The following is a 24,872-nucleotide window of genomic DNA, read 5'->3' as shown; positions in this document are numbered from 1 at the left end:
AATGCGCATTCTTGCCCATGATTAAGGATATAGCCTATAAAATTTACTTCGCAAAACATGTGCCAGTCATTTTAGCAAAGTGTTAATAATTAAGGTTAAATAGCAAAAATAATACTTTTAATTAACATGGAGAAAAATATCTGACTGAAAAGTTTAAGTGGCAGCCTAATAAAATTATGTATTTCATAAGCTTAGCGAAATTTTTTCATAAAAATCACAGGCAGTGGCGGCTTAAGGAGGAATGGGCGGCTATACTTTCAGTAAAAATTTAAAAGATGGTAATTTTTACATGACTCCCCGATAAAATTTTGTACTTCACAAGCTTAACGAAAAATGTTTAAAAATGATAGGCTATCTAAAGGCCACGTGTTTTAAAAATTGTATAAAAGCCTCAGATGTATTACCGCTGAGAGGTATTGCATACTACCATAGAAGGTAATGAACCGCCCTTCACCCAAAACAACGATCTTGATCTGCTCATTATTACTGATGACTTACATGCCAGGAAATAAAAATGTTAAGATAGAAAGTGTCAAAAAATAATCATCAGGGGCTTTAACGCAAGCATGATCAGAGATAAAGAATAGAGATGTCGAAATTTATCAATTACGTGGAAGAAAAAACTAAAAAATACCTGCTGCTGTCTAAGCTGCCTTCTATAGTTACCTGGAAAATTTTAAGAGGCCATAGAAAAAGCCGAAAAAACCATCAGAGACTTAAATAACGGGATGAACGGATATGAAAATGTCATTGATATTCCGTGTCTTCCTTTTAATGAGCATTTAACATTTTGGGTTTCCAAGGATGGTGAAAAGGCCGAAGTTATTCACTAGAAAACTGATAGCTAGACCCGTCAGACCACGTAATTCACAATGTAAAAAAGAAACTACCTTCTAATTTGAAATATAGTTTTTCCATTTAGAAGCCATTACGAAGTGACTCATTATTATTTCATTGGAATGCAAAGCATAACAATATGCAGCGATTCTGAATTTAAATACAATGACCAATATCTTAAGGAGGCATGGGCTGATGATCACGTAGTCTTACTCAGACGGGAATCCATCACTGTCTGGTGAGACATATTAATGAGGAAAATAGTTGCTTGGTTCGGAGAGGAACTTCACATTTTGTTCTCCATGCATCGCCGCGCGAATAACAACAAAGAGCAAATTGACGAATTGCAAAAAACTAGCATTACAAGTGCTCATCCTTATATAATTAAATTTTGTCATATTCTTGTATATATGATTACCATTATTTATTTGAGCGAAAGTAGTTACTCAATAGGGTATGGAAGGATTTGCCTACATGATTCGCATTAAAAAGATAGTTCGCTATAGTTTTAGCATATAAAGATTTTTCAATACATTGAAGAAGGAAAAAAGCAATAGAGAACTAAGTATACAACCCTTGAGAATTGATAGCATCGCTTTGGCAACACACTTAGGACATGGATAATGCTATGGGATCTTTGTACACGTTTCCTTCAATGACTTTCAAAATTCTCAATCTTCTATCAAAAATATTTATTCTAGAGATTTCTAATGATCTAAGTAAATGAAGAAATATCTAAGACTAAACTATCTTGAAATGAATAATAAGGCAGGTTATGTAATTAAATTATCGAACATACTACGAGGATAAGTGCGAATACGCCGATATGGCGCAAAAATATCTAATGCGAAGAAAAGTTTCTCGGGTTTTCCACCGGTTGATGTTGTTCATGTCCCGACGTTTCGAGCAGTGACTTGCTGATCATCCTCAGGGGATCCTGCCAAATCCCATGAGGATGATAAGCAAGTCGCTGCTCGAAACGTCGGGAGACATGACCAACATCAACCGGTGGAAAACCCGAGAAACTTTTCTGCACCTGATACGCCGGGAAAACCTAAGATCATACATCTAATGGGAAGCCTAGCATTTAAAATATCTAGGGATGTGGAAAAAATCATAAAAGAGAGATGGAATATAAGGAATAAACAGGAAACTAAAGGCTGAGAATAGGACAGCCCGACGTAAATCCGAGAAACGGAGCTTGTCATATTTAGTGGGCAGTTTAAGGGAAGGCAGAACCACAAAACGATTCCGCAAAAAAATGAAATGATTGTGCAGGGCTGAGGGCAAGAGAATTCTGCCTCGGGATTATTTACGGACTTCAAAAAGACGTAAATCTCGTCAAGCGTGTCATCGAATGCCTACGGCGGAAACTGAAGTTTTTTTTTATCGACACCAGACGGAGCTCAAACTGGTCCCAGCCATCAATGGAAATTTTCCGGTCTACCAAAGCCTCGAAATGAGCATGGGTAACCTTCTCGCGGGGCACTGCGAAAGGCGATGTTTTTTCATTGTCCTACCGAATGAAATCGAATAGAATTAGGTCCTTGATATCCTGGTTGCTAATCAAAGCCAAGGTCGGTCAAAGACTCCAAAGAAACGCCTATGTGAAGAGAAATTAAAAATGAACGAATATCGAAATTATCTTATTTATAAAAAAAACTCTTTCATTTCATTAATAATAAGATTGGAACGAAATATGCGAACAGGCTGAAATCATTTTCCTCAAATGTGTACTCGAAATAATTGTACTGGCAAGATTAGAAGATGTCCTAGAGTGCTGCGGCCATTTTAAGAACTACTGCAACGGAGAAACGTATTAGCGGCAAGTCGATCATCTTTCTCTCCCTCACGTTTGATCTAATGAAAATTATCCTTCCATTTTCGATTTTACTAGGAATTTTTGGGAAATTTTTTCCGTTTTATTTGTAGGAAATAAAACGGAAATTTTCGATGCAACTATTTATCTAGTCTACCCAGGTCTGTCGCGTATCCAAAAGTCAGGGTTCAAGGGTGGATACTGAGTATGATGATATTCTTCCCACATTTACAATAAAAAATAATTTTATTGACATTTTTATACATCAGCAGTGGTATAAATATAGTAGATACTATTGGAATTATAAATTCTCATGGTTAATTGATAAGTATTAACGAAGTATAGTCCTTTAAGCCAGTGTTCAACGACTATAACAGGAAATGAATCTCGTTTCCAACACTAAAGCTTGGGTTCGAATCCTATTGTTGATTGTTTTTTTCAGAGCAATATTCTTCCCTTGGGAGGATGTTATTGGTTGTTAACTAATGATCTCTTTAATTGTAGTGCTATCCTCATTTTGGCTGCTACTTTGAGGAATGCCGGAAAAAGACTCCCTGGAACTCCGAAATTCTAATGGGACTTTGTTATCTCCAACCCACAGCCATTGTGAGAAAATGTCACATAACGTTACCCGCTCAAAAGATGTCACCAGAAAACAAGTGCACATACACGCTGGAGGAGTGAGCTCCCAGCTGGCATAAATTTCTCCTTACAGCGCAAATATGGTAAACCATAGATGGAATGTTAGCAACATACGAAGGGAATACCACGAATAAATAAAGCCGAACAAAACTCATTCTATGTAGCATTCGGATCGAGTATACCTCAAAATGTACGCGCTTACAATGCCACAGCTGATGCAGAAAGTCAGCAAAGGTAGTGGATATTAAGAAAAAAATTTAGTGGGATGACTTGAATAAAACGATTTGAACCTGGAGAAAAAGAAATGGAATACAGTCCATACTAAAACCAAGGGGAAGATCCACGGCGTTTGGTAATTACAGGGGAACGGATTACATCTTAATTTTCCAAGTGAGTTATTGAGGATGGTCGGTGGACCAAGTACAAAGGGAGAGCGGGCAGATTCGACCTCAGCCACAGGCATTCGCACCTCATTTGATTGGAGGGATGCGTCACGCTCTTCTTTTGTTACGAAGGCACTCTGAGAGGAGAAGGAAGAGAAGCGGGTTGGATGGGAGGAAAAGAACCCCTTAAGGGAAAGAAGGGACTAGTCACGTTCGGTGATTAAGATCTCCGCCCAATGATTGCGATTAGATTTCTCTCACGTTGGAGATACACATATCAGCGAAGAAGAATGGGAGGCGAGAATGATATAAATTAATGTGTGACACAGAAATTGGGATTTTAACGCGAGAAAATGAGGTCAGCATGAGAGGACAGAAAGATAAAAAAGAAAATCTCGTGGAGATCGTTCAGATGTAGAATTAATCAGAGATGAGTGAGCTCTATGAGATAGTAGGATAGCTTGATTAGGACAGCAGTATTCGGCCCATTAAAAAAAGTAACTAGGCTTGCTAATATTCCCACTCTCCACGGGATGTAGCACTCAAAATGAGGGTAACACTACAATTAAAGAGATCACCAGTTAACAACCAAAAGCACTCACAAAGGGGATGGATATTTCTCTGAAAAAAAACCGTCCACATTAATGTTCGAGCCGAAACTTCAGTCTTGACAAAATTTAGAAACATCTTCCGGGCAAACATTCCGGTCTTAGCTGCATAGGGTTAGCCACAGCTTGACTAAGAAGATAGAATAACAATCGCAGAAAGAGTCGCTCATTTTTTCGCTATCTTCCTTTAGCAACCGATAATAAGATAAAGAAAAACGCCAATAAATGCTTCTCAAAAATTGGTAAAATTCATTTCATGGAGGATATGAAAGAATAAAGATTTGATTGACATTGATTACTTGATAAAATTGATTGTTTGAGGCGTAACTTGGTGAAAGCGATTCATAATTAACATTTAAAAAAGAAAGCACAAAGTTCTTATTTTTAATGTTAATTGATTACTTAAGTGAGCGATACGGATAGGGTATAATATACAATAGGATGAAATATGAACACAAATTCATCAATGAGGAAAATTAATTAAGATGTACCTTTGATAATTGGGAATGGGAAAATACTCTTGATTCGCGACTTTTCTGCAACTTTTTTTTACCAATTAGAAGCTCAAATTTATTTTCCTACAAATAAAAACTTGAAAATACGTTGACATAAAGGCAAAAAGTCAAACAAAATAGAGGTTTGAGCTCAAGGAGCATCTTACTCTAAATCCTCGAAGAGCTCGAGCCACGATAGCATATGACTTGGACTCAGGGTCCCAAAAATTCAAAGGTATGCGATAAAAAGGTTGAGGATCATCGAATACAAATTTTTCAAGTAAAAGGGTTAAAAAAAAAATTATTAAAGACAAAGAGGCTAGTTTTAGGCGTGAAATCGTGGAAAATGATAAGCAATGGGTTCATTTAGCTTCTTTAAGGATGATGCGTATAGTAAAAAAAGCTTGAGCAATTACCAACTGACAGAAGGCCTAAGATACTAACTTATTTCCAAAAGTGGAACACCAGCTATGGCGACATAAAAGCGCCACATTGCAAATACATGAGAGTAATTAAATGGAGAAATTTGATTAGCATGAAAATATCAGATTGGACGAGCGATACGGAAATGACGAAGGAGGGATGGAGGCACGAGGGAATGGGGTCAGGACGAGCGGGAAGAAAGAGACGAAAAAGGAAAGGTGGACGGAAATGGGGAGGGAAGGAAGAAGGGGAAGAGAACACGGGTTGATGGTACCGCTGCTGGCCGTGTCCTTTTCCATGCCGTGCGCATCCTCAAAGGAGAGTGAGGGACACGAGATAAGAAGACGGCAATCCCTTTCGAGGAAACTTCTTTTCGCTCACCTTTTCCGCATGTCTTCTTCTTCAGCTCGCATTGGGATGCGTAAATGTAGCCGTCCGTGCCGCATACCGGTTCTTCCTCAGCTCCTTGGGGGCAAGATCTGGGGCAGGCACCGTCTGCGGAAATGGAAGAGAGAAGGAAGGGATGGTATTAGTAAAAGAAGCATTGTGAGGCGGGATGAAATGGCCAATAAGGCCCCTAGGGTGGATGCGAATGAGAATGGAGCAGGTTTATAGGGCTCTAGGTTCGGACTCCATCTCCATCAATGGAATGATCTATGTCTCATCAATTTCCTCTCACCAGGATGAAAAAGCCGCAGAGGGTCACGAGAAATTTATTTCGCATCATGCGGTATCTTTGGGAAGAGTACAGCGATCAATGTTCTCCAAGTACATTCTGCACTTTCCGTGGTCGTGGGCATAAATAACCTGTCCCTGGAAGAATTTCTAATCACCATTAGATCTTACACGGTAGGAAAGTGATACCGTGGACTCATTGCAACAGAAATTTTTCGCTGTTTTTCCGTTTCTCCTTCGTATTTTCTTTGTTTTCGTAATAATTTATTTCTCCTCATTGCCACAGAAATGATTCATTGAAGTGCAAGTTGCGTATTTCGTAGAGGGACCCTGAATTTAAGGTTAACATTAAAATGTCATGCTTTTCATTTTTTCTATATTCAATTCTCTCCATTAATATTAATTGTTACCTTATCAATTATTAATTTTTTTATTAGTAATGCATATTAAATTACAGAAAATATACCTATGAGTAGTGGTAAACGGTTATGTCTTCTTATCCCTTGAGCTAGGTTCATATATTTTCAACTGGACGTGTTCATCTGGTAGGGACTAAGTGGGATAAATAATGGACTACAACCAAGAAAAGAAACGGAACGAAGCACTTAGGAACAGACGGTTAAAAAAATAAAGAGTGAAGTTTAGAGTACAGCTGTATTGGAAGAGTCTTGAGTGCAATCAGTCATTAACGACGACGCCGCTTTCGAAACTGTTTTTTGGAGCCGTAAATCAGCCGTGGCGGGGAAATAAAATAGCAAAATACGCGTTCGTGAATTTTAAGTTCGTATGCCAATTACGGGCGAATGGTAAACAAGTAGGACAATTTTCAGGCTAATGATGGATAATTTATCCGGCAGTAGTCCATTATATCGCCGCAATCAATCAATCAATCACGTAAAAGCATTCAGAGAAATGGTCACAGGAGAAAATTTCTCTGACTGCAGTCGGTAATTTGGAATATTCAATCATCACATCAAAATTTCCCAGCAGGATGCGTAATGACTAAGGTAAAAGAAAAACACACCATTAGAAACAAATGTAGTCATGTCCATCATTTATTCCCTAGAAAATAATGTATCTTAAGCATTACCTAGCTTACAGTATATTTTCGATAGTGATCTCAGCGATTCTCTGCATTGCTCCTGGACTCGCTTTGGATTTTAGCGCATGCAAGAGAGAAATACAAGTAGGTATTCTACGAATTCCTCTTTTTATCTACGCAGAGCGGGAATCTTTCCCTATCAACTCAAGTGTATTAATCGATTAAGCATAGTCTTCATGGAAAGAAGACACACCTAAAATATAACAGCCAAATACATTAAGTAATTTTAATATTGATTGCACTGTTAAAAGTAGAATTAATTGATGTAATGTGATCTTACCAGGTAATCAGTATGAGTAAAGACTGAATATGAATGTATATGACATCATTTCCAAAGAGTTTTATAATTTATAGCCTTTGTAAAATTTGTAAATATAATATTCATGTTGCTTCGAAATAAAGTGTAAGACTCTGGTAAAAAACCTTCTGATAGCATAAATTCCAAATCTCGGGATTGGCAATCCTTTGGTTACAATTTTGACTGAGCGTAAATCCAAAAGACATCTGAATCGCGTTGGACAGAGAAGTGAAAAAAATACATCAAATAACTTATAAATCTGCGCAGATGACGGATGAAGCGAGCTTCGGGCGTACAAACGCTTCAATAAATTATCGGTGGAGGGCATTTTTTTCATTCCTCGTCGGGCCACCGCCCTTGGAAATAAACAAACGCAAAAAGAAGGATACCGGACGGGTGACCTGATTCAGGGAGGTCTCCCGAAACCGGAACGTACGATACTGTCTCAACATTTTTTTCCGTGCATATGAACTAGCAAAATACTTAAAATAATAATTTCCGTCATTTAAAATGCCCTCAAATTTCAAGGTTTCAGGCCATGAAATTTTAGGCGTCCCACAAGATGATTATCTCATTCGCAGTGAAATCTCCTATAATCTTTGGTGCTGTTGGTATGTTCGCTCACCGACACCACGAGTCTTTCACTCTTTCAGCTCCTTTACGTGACGATCATACACGAATTGTAACGTAAGTATTTAAAAAAATTACAACCACTACACAAGATATCCTCAGCCACAAATTATGAGTGAAAACAGCATTTGATTGTTTCAAAAGGCTGCCCTTAGCACAAAAATATCGCATTTCTTATAGAAAAATTCAGCACAACACTTTTTCCACTATGATGGCTATACACTTCGATACTTTTCCTTCCGTTTTCACACTTTTCGTAGATATATTTTGGTACACGTCTAACTTAATCTGAATGCACAATTCATATTGTTTTTAAATCAAGTGAATGTCCAAAGAATGCTGGAGGCAGGGAGTTCTGTAAGCGAATAATGGAGTGTAAACACTAATTGATATGGATAAAGCCATCGCTCAAGTGATATGATTTGTAAAATCGAGAAAATGGCAGACGGTAAATGGGATAGAGAAACGAAAACACATATTTTTCCATCTCATCTTTTAAGTTCCATTAAGTTCCAAGTTAAGTGCCTGGGTGTGAGCAAAAGGAGCCCCTTGCGGAACGCACGAAGTATACCTAGCCGCCGCTGAAAACGAGAACATTATGCACGCTGATGAAGTTGATTAATCGGGTGAGGAGAATCAGGGACGACTTCCACTCGGGACAGCAGACGCGCGGGTTTCGGAAGGGTCTTAGGAGCAGGGCGTGCTGGTCGGGCGGTGACTAAGACATTTCCACGGTGAAATCGGCGACCAGGAAGCTGCAGAGATCAAAAGGGAGGTCGACGAACATCATCTCCGAATGGAGGAGGGTGAGATACGAATTGGGAGCGTGTGACACGCGGATGGAACATGTTGTTGTTGTGGCGGCCACCAGTGCTGGCCCAGTGTTCCACATGCACTCGATAATGGGAGGGTCGGACCTCGCGGCGAGTAATTAAAGGGGGAATGGGGCGACCTCACTCCTCGATCGAGACGAGAAGGTGATTTCCATTTGAGAGCGTCGCTGGATGGAAGAGGAGAAGCCGCGAGGGAAATTTCTCCCCGCTAACGAACCCATCTCGCCCCGAGTGACGACACTTCGAACTTACGCGGGTGATTCCAATGACCGAATCTGCCGGTCAACCATTGAAATCTTTCCCCAGAGGATTGGGGTGAATCCACAGGTTAAGGAGCTACATCGAGCAATGAAGTAATCTAATCAAAATTTCAAAATACGCTCGTTTGATCGTACCTCACCAATAGACAACCACACAATTTTAAGTTCAGTACTAATTGACTGCACCTAAAATTTTAAAAATCTGAACCATTCTTGACTATTGCTGCCACTAACAAAGGCGATTCATTAGTATACATAAAATTCATAACCTTTACATCCTCAGAAATTTATTTCGTCCAAGTCGAGCATATATTTTCATACATTCATACAATGATCCAGCACTTAGAGTTAACATAATTTTTAATTATAAAGATTTTAGATATTTATAACTGGTTAGTGATGAGTCATTTTGAGAATCTCCCATTCAACTCGTAAAAGGAGCAACAATATTTAAATTTCATCGGAAAATCATGCAGTTTTTTAGTGTGAGAAATGATGAACGAACACCTATTTACGATACAGGCTACATATGGCTGGTTATTTTTAAAACAATTGAATTTTTTGTCTCGTGAAGGAATTCCTCGCAGCGCGTATTAATTTGAAAGTTCGCCATTTTTTATAAACATCACCTTTTTCTTAGGCACCAGAGTATCCTATGAACTATGATATCGCACAAATTATTTTTAATGGATGAAAACCACGTATTCCATAATGTAATACGTATCTACTTCATTTATGATACAATTCTGGCGATTCACAACAGTTGATGGCTCCTGGTGAGGGGTGAAAAAAATCACATAACTTGATGAAGAAGGCTAGCGAAGGTTAGAAATCAACTTACATATCATACCCCAGAAAACTCTTAACTCTTGGTTGCCCTTTTTTGTCTTCCATGCCTTACTACAAACTCACTTCAACTATTATGGAATAAAATCTTGCCGTGGAGAACTTTTTATTTAGAAATGAACGTTTATTTAAGAGCTAACCCTCATTTTTTTCTGGGAGCCAAAATACCTGATATTAAGACTCATACCGTGGCCGTATTACTTGTCTGCAGAGGTTTTATCGCTTTTAACGACATGATATCTTCATTTTGGTGGTCGTGGGAAAGAATTTGAAACGGAGGGCAGCTTTCGCCAGAATTGCCGTAACTAGTACAACGGATGAGCAGTGATGGGCATTGCTGTGACTTAACGAGGTCGTCCCTCGAAGAAATGCGAATCGGTAGCGAAAATAATTGACTTGACGGCGGCAGTGAAGTCTTGATTGGTATCCTCTCCAGCCAAAAACTACCCTCATGTCAGTAAACATGACTTGCTGTCGTATCAGAGGGAATGCATCACTTGACCGCTCTTGAAGGATATGGCCGTCATCGACAAAATATGAGTCAAACCCAGTGGAGAAAATCACAGCCTTGAGTGAGTTTTTAACGCAAATGGGCGTTTTATTACCGCCATTTCCGTCTTCAAAGCCAAAATTTACTGGGATGAGCTCGTGATCTCATTCATCACAGCTAATGGTCCGCACCCGTTGCTTTCATTGCATCGCTTCTGAATGAAAAAAGGGGTTTATGAGTTAACTATCCAGTAGAAAAAACTTTCTAAGATAAAAACTTTAACCATCTTATGAACAGAAACCTAAGCAATAGAAACTTCCATGTATTTCGACCAGCACAGAATTTTATTGTCTGGTAATTGGAAAAAAGATGGTTTATAGGAAAACAATTTGAGGTAGTTAATACTGGGGAAAACTCTATGATCACATATTTCAACCGAGACGTGGAAAAATTTAGAATTTGACTGATTAAAGTTTGCTTAGCAAGAAAAGTGAACCAAAATGGTACATAAAACGTAGGTTTTCTGGATTTGACACCCTTTTATTCATGGTTGGCGATGCTGCTTAAAACCCGAAAGACTCGGTCTATTCGGAAGCTTACATAAGGATCCCGTGCGAATATGTAATGAACTGTTATGCACCGTCCTCAGGTATATATCATATTGTTAGATTTTAACAGTAAATTTTATTATGATAATCGAAATAGGCAACACAACGGGTCAGTAAAATATACCTTCTCCCGCAAAAAATAAAAGAGTTGAATAGCAACCATTAAGATTTGCCGCTGTTAGACCAAATTTAAGTTTATCTGTGATTATTTTACTAATTCACATTAAAGATAACTTCCGATGAAAATAATCCCAATTTAAAAAGCAATAAATTATTTTTCTATAATATGCACCCGTGATGAGTTGACAGATAAGCATACTGGGATGTTATGTACATCACGAGCTATCCTCTAATTGGCATTTTGACAAAACAAACGCTTTTACAAAAGGAAAACGTGGGTTCTATGGAAGAATTAGCTCCACTTTTACATTTTCTATGAAAGGTATCTATAGGCTTTGAAGCTTTGGCGAGAGAGAAGAATAAGAAACTTCGAGTTCAACCTCGAGCGATGATGCGGTTAGCACGATATCTAATTGAGATTCATCCAAGCATGAGGACAGACGCCTTGAGGAATTTTTAAACACTTAGCACAAAAAGGCAAAAGAAGAACTTCATGGCCATAGACTGAGAGTTGGGGTAAAAACAAGAACAAGCAACTAATTGAATTTATAGGTACACACCAAGCGGTAGCTATCCTCTTGAAAGCATGAGTTCCTTCTAATGAGCTGTTTGTAATATAATTCAGGTATCTCGAATACAGACGCTGAAAGGCGATTATTATATAATTGGGAAAAGCTTGAGGCATTTTCCCGGCTAGGCTTCTAATGCGATCATGGATTTCACATGCTTAAATATGGAGAACAAACATACTAAATCATCTGAATAGTATTAGAGAGGCGGATATATCCTAGGTACTATGAGAAACATTTAGTGAAGTAATAGGTAGATCAGGATAACAGATAAGCACAAATAGTTATATGCACTTATGTAGAAATATGCAATATCATTTGATGATAAAATCACACATTTATTTTTTACGATTTGTGGAGAAGTAGTCAATCGAACAATTCATACTCATTATACGACCGCATTCTTAGAATTTTTGGCCGAAAAAATGTATATTATTATTATTAAATAATTGGTTACAAGTCGACCATGAAAGTCGGGTGGTAACATAAAGTTATTACACAATAATATACATAAACCAAAATGCAAAACAAAATACTTAATACCACAAAATTTTTAAAAAGCCCTCAAAAAAACCATTTTTAAACAATACATGTCCCCGTATGCATAGCACCAAATCAGCAAAAATACAATACATATCTACATTTACATTGCCTCAAAATCCATTTTTACACAATAATATACTAAAACCAAAGAAAAGACAAGAAACACCAAATTTAAAAAATATACAATTACAAAGCCCTCAAGATTCAATTTTATCTATCCTTTTGGTAAATATAGAGGCGTGAGTTGGAAATGGCTCCTCTATCCCCCGATGTAGGAAGGAAAATTTTAGTCTATCTGTCTGCTGCCTTGGGGCCTTAATCTTATAATTATGATCCCTCCTCCCTAGATAACTTGGTCCTTTCAACCGCTTCGTTAGCTCCCTCCACGCAGGATCACCACTGTATTGGCACACACATAGAAAATAGCACAATTGCAACATCCATAAAAGACTAAATTTACCTTTCGAATAATTAAACTATTACCAACCGAAGCAATCATCGGAAACACTAACATTAAGTGCACTGGGGTAAAGACAGCTTCAGGAACAAACGTGAAACATAGTATTTTTCCAAATAGTTAATAATTGAGCTGATGCATATTTCTTGAGCATGAATAGCCAAAATGATGTGTAACAAATGACTGAAGCAGGTGAAAATATCACTTAGATTTTTTTAGCCTCTAAGGCAATATCTCGTAAGATGGGAGAGAATAGTCACATGCACTTCAGCGACGCGCTTCATCGTTATCAACGATAGATAGCCAAAATGAAAGGCATCGCAATAAATCTCCTCGTGGGACAATGGAACACCTCACAATTCTGGAAAGGTAGACCTTCATTGTGATAATATGGAAATGAGTAATAATGGGATCTTGGCTTAATGATGTGGCAGAAATATGAAGAATTAATAGATAACTAAATAAAGTCACCCATTTCTTTGAATACCAGATACATTAATACACCAATGAAGTAAAATTCAATACTAATAAACTATATTAGAGAGCCAGATAAAAATCTACTTCTAAAAAGTACTTAACCAAAATATTGATTAAGGATTTATTTAATTCTTACAATAAAAACACGTTGAAAAATTGTTGATAATTTGTCAAAGTTTATTCAGTGAAGAAAGGGTAAGAATCTATAGAGAGGGTGAATTTTGGGTTAAAAATATTCAATTAAAACTTTTTTCAATACGCGCGACCAGGTTTTGCTGTATGTATAGCAGGAAAAATATATTTGCAAAACTTTTTCAGTTTTATGTATTTCTTATACTAAAAAAAACGCCAAATAACGATATAAAGCACAATCCATCGCGTATATTACCCGTTTTTTCTGCTGTAAAGGTGAATGATCCTCAGAAACTTCGATACACGACCTTGAATGGCCAAGGCACGATCTCGTAAGATGAGAAGGAGAGAGTAGCGATATACATGTCAGCACTCGGACTCGGACAGGCATGGATGCCCTTAAGCCCGTAATTTGAAAGGTACATCTAAGAGCGCTAGCCTCTCAGCAAGAAAAAACTTATTGATACTACCAAGATTTTAATATCTAATGAATGCGCCTCTTGACCACCAAGTAAAAAGAACTGTTTTGGCTTAATAATTATTCCTGTTTCCAGTGAAATTTTACAAAAAAAAGAACAATTCAGCCAGATTCATCTCCGAATATTAGATGGCACCTCATATATCACATTTGATGTATCCCCGCCACCACATTTGATGCATCCCTAATAATATTTGGTCAGAAATTATAATTAGATAATTTTTTTATAGCTGATGCCGGTATCTTATCGCAAAGGCGAGATATAAATAAAAGGAATAAATGAATGGACACCAAAATGATATCTCGCGGGATTAAGACCTCAACCATTGACTAATAATATAATAAAAATACAAATGAGTAATGAGTAAGACAAGTGTGGTGACATGAAATACGTTGTAAATGATCCGCGATGAAGAAACATACTACCCTGAATTGTTGGATGAATAGTTTGAAAACAAAATAGCATGCATTAGAACTTATCTATATGACACAATTAAAATGAAAATAATCATAGAACAACCGTTCGATACATTTGACCATGTCGATATTGGCCGACTAAATAAGAACAATTTGTTTTTTAAAAAATGCCTATCGTAAATATTTAATACCTGATTTTACCTATGCCTCCTACTACGGAAGAGATAGTAAATTTGCTCATGTTATATTGCATTTCAATTACCCCAATGTGATTTTCTAAACACGATTGAATAAGTCAGAATAATACATCAATACGGGAATTTTTGGAGATTTATCTTTTCCTTTGGTCATAAAAAAGACGATTCACAGAGTCGGGATACGTGCCAGAGTCAGAATACCATAATTTATTCCGGAACAAGCATGGCAAAGGATGGTTAAGCTTCGTGCAGAAATGCGAATCTCACGTTTTGCTAAATAATTCAAGAATGCAGATTGTAGTCATTCTAGCGAAACGAAGCATTCTGTGCAGTCAAAGCTAACAGAAACATGAAGAGGAATCAGAATTTCAGATGAGTTGCTTGCATCATCGGAGTTCCTATGAGCTTTTTCATTCGAGATAAGAAGAATGAAGACGAGTATATAGACGAGGTTGATTTACCAAGTCCAGTTTCGAATACAATTTATAAAAAACAAATAAAGCAATAAAAATTCCAAGTGCACCATTCAAAATTCCAGTTCACGCTTAGATATCTCCATGCCATGCATTAAGGCACAAAATGTTGGAGCTCAGATTTCTAATAATATGTGAATACGCAATCAAATAAAAAAAGAAGGGAGAAGGGCACTAATTCCGGCCCGCTTATCTTAAAATCCATTCAAAATATCTGGATTCACGAGCCAGAGCTACGATAATCACTGCCTGATGCCTCTATTATGCATATTCTCCCATCGGGGGACCAAGTATGGCAGTTGAGGGTGGGAACGGCAGGAATATATTATGGCAGATATACGTGAACCGAAAATAAACAGATTTTTAACTTAAGATGAAAGAGATCCACTCCAACATAAGACACGGTCTCAGGCGTTATTCTGTGGAATTGTTTCATTGTTGAGTGAAATAAAATAACTTTGTTTTATTCCACGCTTTATTTTAAATAGTACGACACCTGATGATAACACTAGATGTTGAAACCCGGGTCGTACTATTTAAAATAAAGTGTGGAATAAAACAAAGTTATTTTATTTCATTCAACAATCCACTCCAACAACAAAATCGCTGATGAAAAAGGAAGCACTGATTAATCCTATCATAAATTGAACTATAAGTATAAGCATATAGAGCTTTCATTCATGCGCGGTTAAATTTGAAGAAATTGTTCTTCCCATGGATGATGTAGAATCTGCGACAAAGGTACAGGAGAATATCGTTAGCACAGTTGGAAGTACTACAAGAATAAACTGGCTGTCAAATAATATCTATTTTCAATTTTATTATTATTAAACTTTTTAATAGTGATTATTCTTTAAATAAGCCTGATACGAATAACTTTGCTCCTTAAAAGAGGCTGAAGAGTATAATTTAAAGTTAAGTTCTCTATCAGTCTTATACAAGGATTAAAATAGTATCTACACTATATAAAGATAATTTTGACGCGTAGTAAAGGTAAAGATTTTTTTGACTTTTCCAAAATAGCAACCAGAAGACATTAGAAAAAAAATTTCTCTGATGAGAATTTTACTCTCAAAAATTATATCAGTTAAAACCCGATGACTCTCTATGAAAGTGATAGGCTCTAATAACACACAAGTAATATTCAACCAAAAGTTATGACGGCTTATGATAAAGAAATTTCGAGAATGTTCTCACATTGGGGGCAAGAAATGAGGGACCTCTGTAATTCGTGTATTCCTGGATTCACGTATAGCGAATGAAACTATTCCAATTTGAGCGAAAATTTTCAAGTCCTAATTGACTGCTTTCATAGGATAGAAAGAGCTGAATCACGTTCAAGGTCCTTTGTATAACCCACCATACCTTGTGGAGGCACTATATCTTCACTTCCACGAGATTGATTCATTTCACGAATAGAATAGCCCCTTTTCTGCAAAAAGGATAACACCCGCCGAGCGAGGACATCGAAGAATATTGATTTTACACGGTATTCCAACGTCTTTGAGAGTCAGTACGATACGGCTGCGGCTAATTAGCGGGAAGAGTGGAAACAAGCGTGGAGCCGGGGAGCGGAGACTCGAACGCGCGCGGTGACTTCGACGCGCGGAGGGAATTAAAAACGAGGCCCGAGAGTCAATGCACCGTGAAAGGCGGAGGGCAGCGAGCCGATGGCTGGGGGAAGACCACTCCGGAAAATGAGAAGCTCGGATGGGAGTAAAGGCGGAAATGCTCATGCAAAACTTCAATGCGTATATTTGAGGAAATGCTAATGCTTAGCAATCGAATCGAGGTGAACACACAGCTAGGAGATGGACGAAATGCAGCTAAAGAATTTCTGCGAAGGAATACGGAGGGAAAAGGTTTTTGAAATTTTATAGAAAAAAAATTGGAGACAATTTTATTAGGTTTATTTTCAGATGCCACAGTGCGATGATAGTAATGGCGAATGAAAAACCGAATTAGAATTATCACTGGCGGAGTGGGAGGATGTTATATATTTAGAAAATAGGTAATGTGGAAATAACGAAAGAATAAGGGAGACTAAGTAAAAATAACTACAGCTAATCATGCTATAGAAGATAGAAATGTAACAGTATGAGAAATCGCGGAAAACACATCGGGTTTGATGTCTGCTTTACGGTTTTCAATCAGCTTTTGCAAAGCATGAAAACGAAAATGATAGGATAGATAGAATAAAAATAGCTCCGCAAAGTTGCCTTCTATTTTTCCGCTACAGAATCTCGTTTAATTTCGACATTAGATAAGCATACGCTTTGCCATGGGAAAAACTTTCATGACACGCATTTGTCCAGGAAACAGCCTTTGAGCCTGGAGTGACTCCCAATTTAATCATTCTGTTCTACCATATAAAATATTATTTAAAATTGGGAGCATACTTTATTTTATTTGAATTACCAAGAATGATCAGAATAAAAAGAAATGTTTGCGTAATTGAAATAATATCTCCAACTACAAATATATTAGTGCTGTTTAGATTAAAAAAAACAGAAAACAAGTCAATTTGTTAATGCCATCATAAGATATGACAAAGTGGAACCCGATAGCCTTTATAAATTCTATCCATTTTTGTCATCAGTGTCGATAGACTGTCAGTATTAAAAAAATCTTTCTCATAAAATTTTATTTATTCCCGTTTTTACGCAGAAGAAATAAAAGTATCGTTGCTTCGGTCCAATTCAAATTATGGCAGAATACCTGACTTTTTCGATAAATATTCCGCCCTAGCAAAAATATCATTCAACGTTACGTCACAGCATTAAATTCTCGGAAGCTTTTCATAGGCACACTGCAGTTCACCTTTGAGGTCAAGTTCAAGGCCTCACGAGCGAGAATCGAAGAGTGAAAAGAAGAGGGAGGGGAGGTGGAAAATGAAATAGGGGAAAGGAAATCCTTGAGCGGGTGAGTGAGGAAGCCGGAAGGCAAGAATGCGGAGGGTGGGGGGTGGTGGGAGGCCAAGGGGAATGCGCTCCGATATTAATGGCTCTTAAACGGAAGCATGTAAATGCAGCCAGTGCGAAGATCAACAGCCGCTCTCTGGCGGAATATCCGAGGGAGGAAGGTGGGTCTACTGGCAGGCGCGATTTCATGTCCCGCTTAGGCTTAGGGACCGAAGGCATGGATGTAATTTAGTGTTCCGAGGGCAAAGGAAATGATCTCCAAAGCTTCCATCACTAGACAGGGATGGGAGCTTTCCGACAAGTCTCAAGTCATTAATGTTATCGCGCGCATTTGGAAGAAGCAATTCCAGCTAATCTAAATGGATCGCGCAGGAATGCACTGATGAGCCCATTCCATTCAATATTTAGAACAAAAATTATCAAATAATTCCCTTCAGAATCTATTTATCATCACTTTTAATTGCATAGGAAGTCGATGTGAAAATTCATAAGAAAGTGTTTAATCGGAAAATTGCCATTTAACCATTTGTGATCACCTAGAGTCTTTTCAGGAGGAAAAATTTGCTATGGATACAAGATGGACACTTTTACATCGCATTCGAGAAGAAAATGATCCTCATGAGATAACAAAAATTATTACCTCTGATTTATTAATAGCAGCAATATTTGTAATAATTTATTAATAAAAACATCGCAAAGAGGTCCATTTCTGGCTTGAAATGTCACTGATATAATTATAATTGATACAAGAAAACCAAAGTTGTCTCTTCACATAAACATCACTATCATCATCCAAATAATTTACTCTTAAGGTCATAATTTTCATTGGTTTTTATTCAATGGTCCCTAGCTGTTTAACAACTGACATTAACATAAAAAATCAGTTCAACTGACGTTATAAGGTGAATAACACATTTTGTTGTCACTGAAAGAGAAGTACTGGTAAAAAAAAATAGTGAAAGGACTATGGCCAAGGGGTACTATATTTATTTAGGCAGAACGTGAATGGGCGTAACATGTCAATGAAAGATCGACGAGTGATACGTGAGATATATTGATCCTCTATACGTACTTTTACAGTGGACGATGCAAAGCACAAGCATCCTTTTGCGCTTTAGGAATCACCCAGTATTAAAACTGACATAAAGTTGAAAACAAGGGCGTACCCAGGATCAAAATTAGGGCGGGGAGGGGGGCAAGCCATGGTTGTTCAAGTTGTAGGTAAGATTTAAGCATGGAAAAGGTGAATGAAATCAACATTTTAAGGAAACCGTAACAGTTTTGTTAAATTATTTGCTTGAAAAAATATTGTTTTCCTTAAAGACATTTGCGATTTTTGCTTCCAGGGGGGGGCAGCTGACCCCTCCTACCCCTCGCTGGGTACGCCCATGGTTGAAAAACCTTAGCGGCCAAAAAAAATGCATCCCCTGAAGCTCCTCACCAAAACCTCTCCCTCACTGCCTCCCATCTCCTCCAACGAACGGCCAACAATCAAGGACTTTCACACCAGACCATATAATAGATTATCGAACCTTCACGCCACTCGACCCCTCCCAGGATTCCTCACAAATGCATGCGAGGTGCAATCTTCTCATCCCTCAGCCTCACACGAGAGAGTTCACGCCCACGAGGAGACGGGACCTGATAACCCCGAGGGCGATGACAGCCTTTCCTTCCTCTCTCTCTCTCTATCGGAGAGATGTCGGCAGCCTTAGGAAGCAAAGCAAAGTGGCAGCGGAGGTGAAGGGGGATTTTGAGGAAGTCTTGCAAGGAGGATAAGAAACCGCAATAGTAAAAAAACGAATCGTAAACCCATATAACGCTACTTCCTCAGAAAACCGGACAAGTACTTTGAAACACTAGCCATATAAAAGGAAGGCTATCCGAACCAAAGGGGAATTGAATTGAGAAGTACGGGGAAAATATCTGCTCTGATGAATGGAGATGGTTTTTGTGTCATACGTTGGTTGGAAGGGTGCATTCGGCTTTTGTTGATTGCCTCATTTGAGTCATCAAACTACAAAAACTCCATCGGTCTTATTAGACAATTATGGCTCTAAACAATATCCTTCTATTGAAATTGATTATTTAAGGAGTAATTCTATTTTAATGCTGCTTATCCATGATAGACTGTGTAATTTCCAGTAAATTTCAAGGTAAATTTCAAAGTTTGAATATTCTACCATAACTATCGCTCTAACCTGAAATTCATAAAAGTGGGCATTGATGAAGCAACCTCTCAATCAATTGATACCTCAACGAACGTTGGTTGATTCGAGCTTTCATAATTTTTGGGTACGCTATCTGATTTCAAAGCCCTGTAATATTTATATGAATATATATTTCTATAAAGCTCCAATGAACCAAACTATACACTTTGTTTAACCCAGCCAAAATAAGGAGCCACAGAAAAATCGCAACAAATTTTTGTAACTGCCTAGAGCTTGCAAATTTCGGCGTTCACAGAAAGATATCCTTTTCCAAAAGATCTATCAAGGTTTTCATATCACCCGGTATCAGTTAAATAGCAAAATATTGATAAAAATGTTGTTAATGCACATAACATATGAATTTGAAGTACAATTTGTCCATTATGGTGTCTTTAACTGTTTACGGATTGTAAGAATAAGTGAGTCAGTGAGAAATGAGAAATGACTCACCGTAAAATGTTAAGAAAAAAATAGCAGAATGCTACGCAAACGGCAAACCAAAATCATTCTAATCAAATCTAAAAATATATATACATACATACATTACAATATACTATTCGATAAAATTTTATCGTAGCCCAATTATAACCTAACCACTAAAATAAGTTTTTATTATTCTTTTCCCGAGGCTATGTAATGGTAAACTGCGCTCGGGTATTTATTTCAACAATGATAAAAATATAAGGGCAATAATCAGCTTGCTGTGGGTAGCAAAAAAAAAATTGCCATTGGTATTTTCAACTGAACAAGTCCAAAATTCCACTATCACGGGTAGCATCCCCCTTAATAATTGCTGGATAATATACCACTCTCTTTGTTTCGCCTGATTTCAGCAGATGGGACGCCAAAACGCAACTATTAAACGATAAACGAAAATGATTGTTCTTTATGTCACAAAAATATTAATCTACCTTCCGTCATTAAGGAATGAATGAATCCTGAGATAAGAAATTTCATCGTTACACAACACAACTTTTTACCTCTATTTTCCAGACAATAAAACTCGAAAATAGGTGACAATTACTCCGGCAGGTAATTATAGAGCTCATGTTCCTTTCTGAAAACAGGCAGAAATAGTTCTTGATCCCTCTACATTCTTAATTGATAGGTACAATACCTAAGACAAAATAATTTCTAATAAAGTCGTCACGGCTCTAAGGCACGCTGAACGTATACATGCCGTTGGAAACTACTGTGTACCTACGGAAAAACCGAGTTGTGAACCATTAAGGTTAGAGCGTGCACATATTTATTCATATTTTTGGGCTTGTGACACGTCTTCCGCTAATTCCGCAATTAGTTGTCCAGGTGAATATACACGGAAGCGCTTCGCGGGAGCAGTTATGGAACCACGAATACTCACCAAAATTACCCGATCCACGAGAATTTGTTCCTCGGGAAATTAACGAGCTGACTTCAGAAGCTCTTCAATATTTCTATTAAACAATACTTCTACAAAGCTTCTTTAAAGCAAACTATCCGCCATGTCCAACTCAGCCAAAGGAAGGAGTAAGAAAAATCGTAAGATACTTTTGCAATTTTCTGTAGAAAGCTAATTTTAGTACCAACTGTCCCAAACCATTTTTCAAAGCGTTTATAAATTACCGTTCGAACAGTTTTCTGTGAGACAACTGCCAACAGAAAATTAGAACTTTCGAGCGCTTGTCTCCAATGACATTTCTTGTTCTTATACTAGGGTCAAAATGATCATTTTCTCATTAATTTCGGTGTGTGTGTGATGCTTCTCCGAAATTCAGTAGGTTTGCTTTATTTAAATCATATTGGATTCGAATGCAGGCTCGCAACGAGTGGTCCCTGAAAGCGAGTTTATTTAAATGGCGTATTCGTAGTCTCTGATCGGAGTCCTATGAAATGATCCCATTTTCAATCCAATGAAATCACCGCGCATGGCAATTTCTAAATATTCTTCTCACAAGTAAAATCTCCTTGAAGTCCCAACAAGGTTTAATGCTCACTGGTGTAGAGTAATTAACTATCTCATTGTAAGAGATGCTTCTCCGTAATTCAATTAACCTAATTTTAATCATGTGGGATTCGAGTGGTAGATAGCACTAGTCTTCACGGTGCGAGCGATACTTCATATTTCGGGAGGGAAAATTTGGCATGAAATTTCTTTTGCAATAATCGGGAAGTAAAATTTGGCAATCCCCTGATGCAAGCGTGCAAATATGTGAACCCATTTCGAACATAGAAATGACGCTAAAAAAGATAATTATTTTGTTATGGCATACTTATATCCGACCGTTAGATGCCTGATGAGAGAAAAATTGTATGATTTATTTTTCCAGTACAAAATGTGTGACATCTTGGAATGATTTTTTGCGTTTCGCTCTTTGTTTTTTATTATAGTAAATTTTATTTTAATATAAAAATATTACAGGTTAAGTAAAGGCACAGTACATACAAAAATATCGCAGAAGTAATTTCACAGATGATATCGAACGCTATAGCTAAGATGTTCTTAGAGCGAAAACTTTCAATATTATTAGAAATAAAAGTCGCTTCCAGTTTTAAATTATCGTAAATTTAAAAAGATCATTAGGAAAAGACGCTCAGAAGAATATCCTCCGACAGCTATATTTCTTCTCAGTAAATACAAATTTAAAATATGGGAACGGACCCTAATTGTAGGAGAGTGGGTAGGTATTACCTCTCATTACTTCAAACGAAAATGAGAAAAACCAATTATATCGAAAGCTTATTTAAAATCCTCCTAAGCCACTTCTGCTATCCAATGTTATCACAAAAGTCACGTACTGACTAGTTGAAAAAAAAATTACGCAAAACGATTCCCAAAGATGTACGAGGAGTACTTATACTTTTCTATTCACTCAAATAAAAAACTTACTATGCCCATATCATAGCTAATTATTATCATATTCGAGTCAAGGGCGTACCAAGTATCAAAACTAGAGGGGGACAAGCCATGGTTGTTCAAGTTATAGGTAAGATTTAGGCATGGAAAAGGTGAATGAAACCAACATTTTAAGGTGACTGTAACAGCTCTTTATTACTTTTTAAAATGATTTCCTTGAAAAATATTATTTTCCTTCACGAAATTTGCGATTTTTGCTTCTAGGTGGGGCAGCTGCCCCCTCCTGCCCCACGCTGGGTACTCCTATGATTAGAGCGACTTAGCATTCACAAGATAAAAAACAAATTCCGGCAATTATTTATTTATTATCAAATTCCCCGTAAACAGCACATGACGGCCTTTTACAACGAGGGTTTCCAATATTAACAAAGTACAACACAAACATCCATGCCCTGGATAGGGATCACCTACCCAGGCGGGATTCGAACCCACGACCTACGGTTTGGCAGGCGAGGACTTTACCCCATCGTCACCGAGGCCGCCATCAAATCAATGGCTACGGATACGTTGAGTTGATTTCATGAAGCGGCCGTTATTAACGGATTTCGAATAACCACGTCAATTTGATATGTTTTCTTATCTTTAAAGCCTTGATTTCATGTGGCTCCACCGTTACTTGTTCATCCGCGCCCCAGGATGCAAATGATTTTTTTTTAACCAACATCGCAAGAAATGTTTCAAGAAGAAGACGGTGTAGGGGAGGAGAATCCCGAATCGCGAAATGAATTAATGTACTCTTATCGATCGCACCTCACCATTCGACCACGATACGAGGGACGATAGATCGGAAGGCAAATCAGATCGCGGATTGACTCGAGGAGATACGAACGCGGAAGGGTTGGTTGACGTTTTTAGAAGGAGAGCAGAAGGTTTTATGGGGTTGTGGCGAGATGAGTTTGGTCGGGAGGTGTGGGAGTAAGGGCTGTTCTTCTCCAACCGTAAGAATTCATGAGCGCCGTGGAAAATGTTCGACAACCGGGCGATCCATCGCATCCACCACTGCTCGCAGAGAGCGGAATGCAAGATGTCGATCTATCCCACCGCCGCTTCTTAATGCCTTTTTTGTTTTCTTTCTTTCGTCCCCGATAATAGAGCGAGACCAAAGAGCTGCTGCCGGGGCATAGGAGATGCAAGGGAAAGACGGTGGCAGAGAGATAAAAATATGGAAGGAGAGCAGAGAGTTCTTGAGGGGTGGGGGGAGAGGGAATCCATAAGAGATTGCATTCCATCGGAAGAGATGGAGGATGAAGACGAAGGGCGGGAGACGGCGACAAAGAGGAGGGGGGGTGGGAGGATGGAAAAATCCCTGCGGGGTGCATTGAAGACGATACCATCGGGCGCGCGTTATTCACCGCCCCATTATCCACGGTCAAATGCGGCTCGAGATGGAGGGGGAGAACGCGGCGAGGCCATGTTGGAATGGCGGGGAAAAAAAGAAGGCTCGTATCGAGAGGAGGAGAGGGACGAAATATTAGCAGAAGCCGTCCCTCCTCCTTATGAAATCTCCTCCCACTATAATTCCCACCTCCTCCTTCTCCCACGCACACAGACTCACGGAGCACTTCATACCATCGCCGTTCCCGTCTCGCTGCAATCCCGCGTCTCCCGCGTAATAGACGACGATTAAAACGACGGGCGTTCCCCGTGTTTGTTTTCACTTTTCCAATGAAGCGGGACCGATTTGATGGAAGATGAAATGCGCCAACTCTCCTGCGCATTTCGCGAGGATTAATGGCTCCGAGGGGGGAGATACGCAGCAAAAAAAGAAGACGAGAAACGAAGACGGAAGTTCCCAAGATTGAGACACCGAACCGCCTGGGGGGAATGAACGAAGTAAAACAAATAAAGCATGAGTAATTAAGGGTCACAGCCGAAAGATATTTTTAGCGCTTGCCACGCCGGGAGAGCAATAAATAAGCCCTGCCATCTTTTTTTCCGATCGCGCAGATAAGTGGACTTTTAGTTTTGGTATTTCCCATTAACTGATTTCAGAACAAGTATACCAAGAGTATAAGAGAAAAAAGAAATACTTTT

At 38.3% G+C, this 24,872-nt stretch overlaps 1 protein-coding gene across 1 annotated transcript in view; it reads right to left on the bottom strand.

Moving 5' to 3' along the window:
* LOC124156371 (agrin) overlaps nucleotides 1-24,872 on the bottom strand; it is a 192,713-nt gene that overhangs the window by 16,895 nt on the left and 150,946 nt on the right. Inside the window, exon 2 of the mRNA XM_046530899.1 lies at nucleotides 5,588-5,701. Within this exon, the coding sequence (XP_046386855.1) occupies nucleotides 5,588-5,701 (114 nt within the window). The remainder of the gene's footprint in view (nucleotides 1-5,587; nucleotides 5,702-24,872) is intronic.

The sequence above is a fragment of the Ischnura elegans genome, chromosome 3 (assembly GCF_921293095.1).
Source record: "Ischnura elegans chromosome 3, ioIscEleg1.1, whole genome shotgun sequence".
NCBI classification, from domain to species: Eukaryota; Metazoa; Arthropoda; class Insecta; order Odonata; family Coenagrionidae; genus Ischnura; species Ischnura elegans.
Note: the sequence above shows the minus strand (reverse complement) of the source record. Positions and strands in the feature narration are given on the sequence as shown.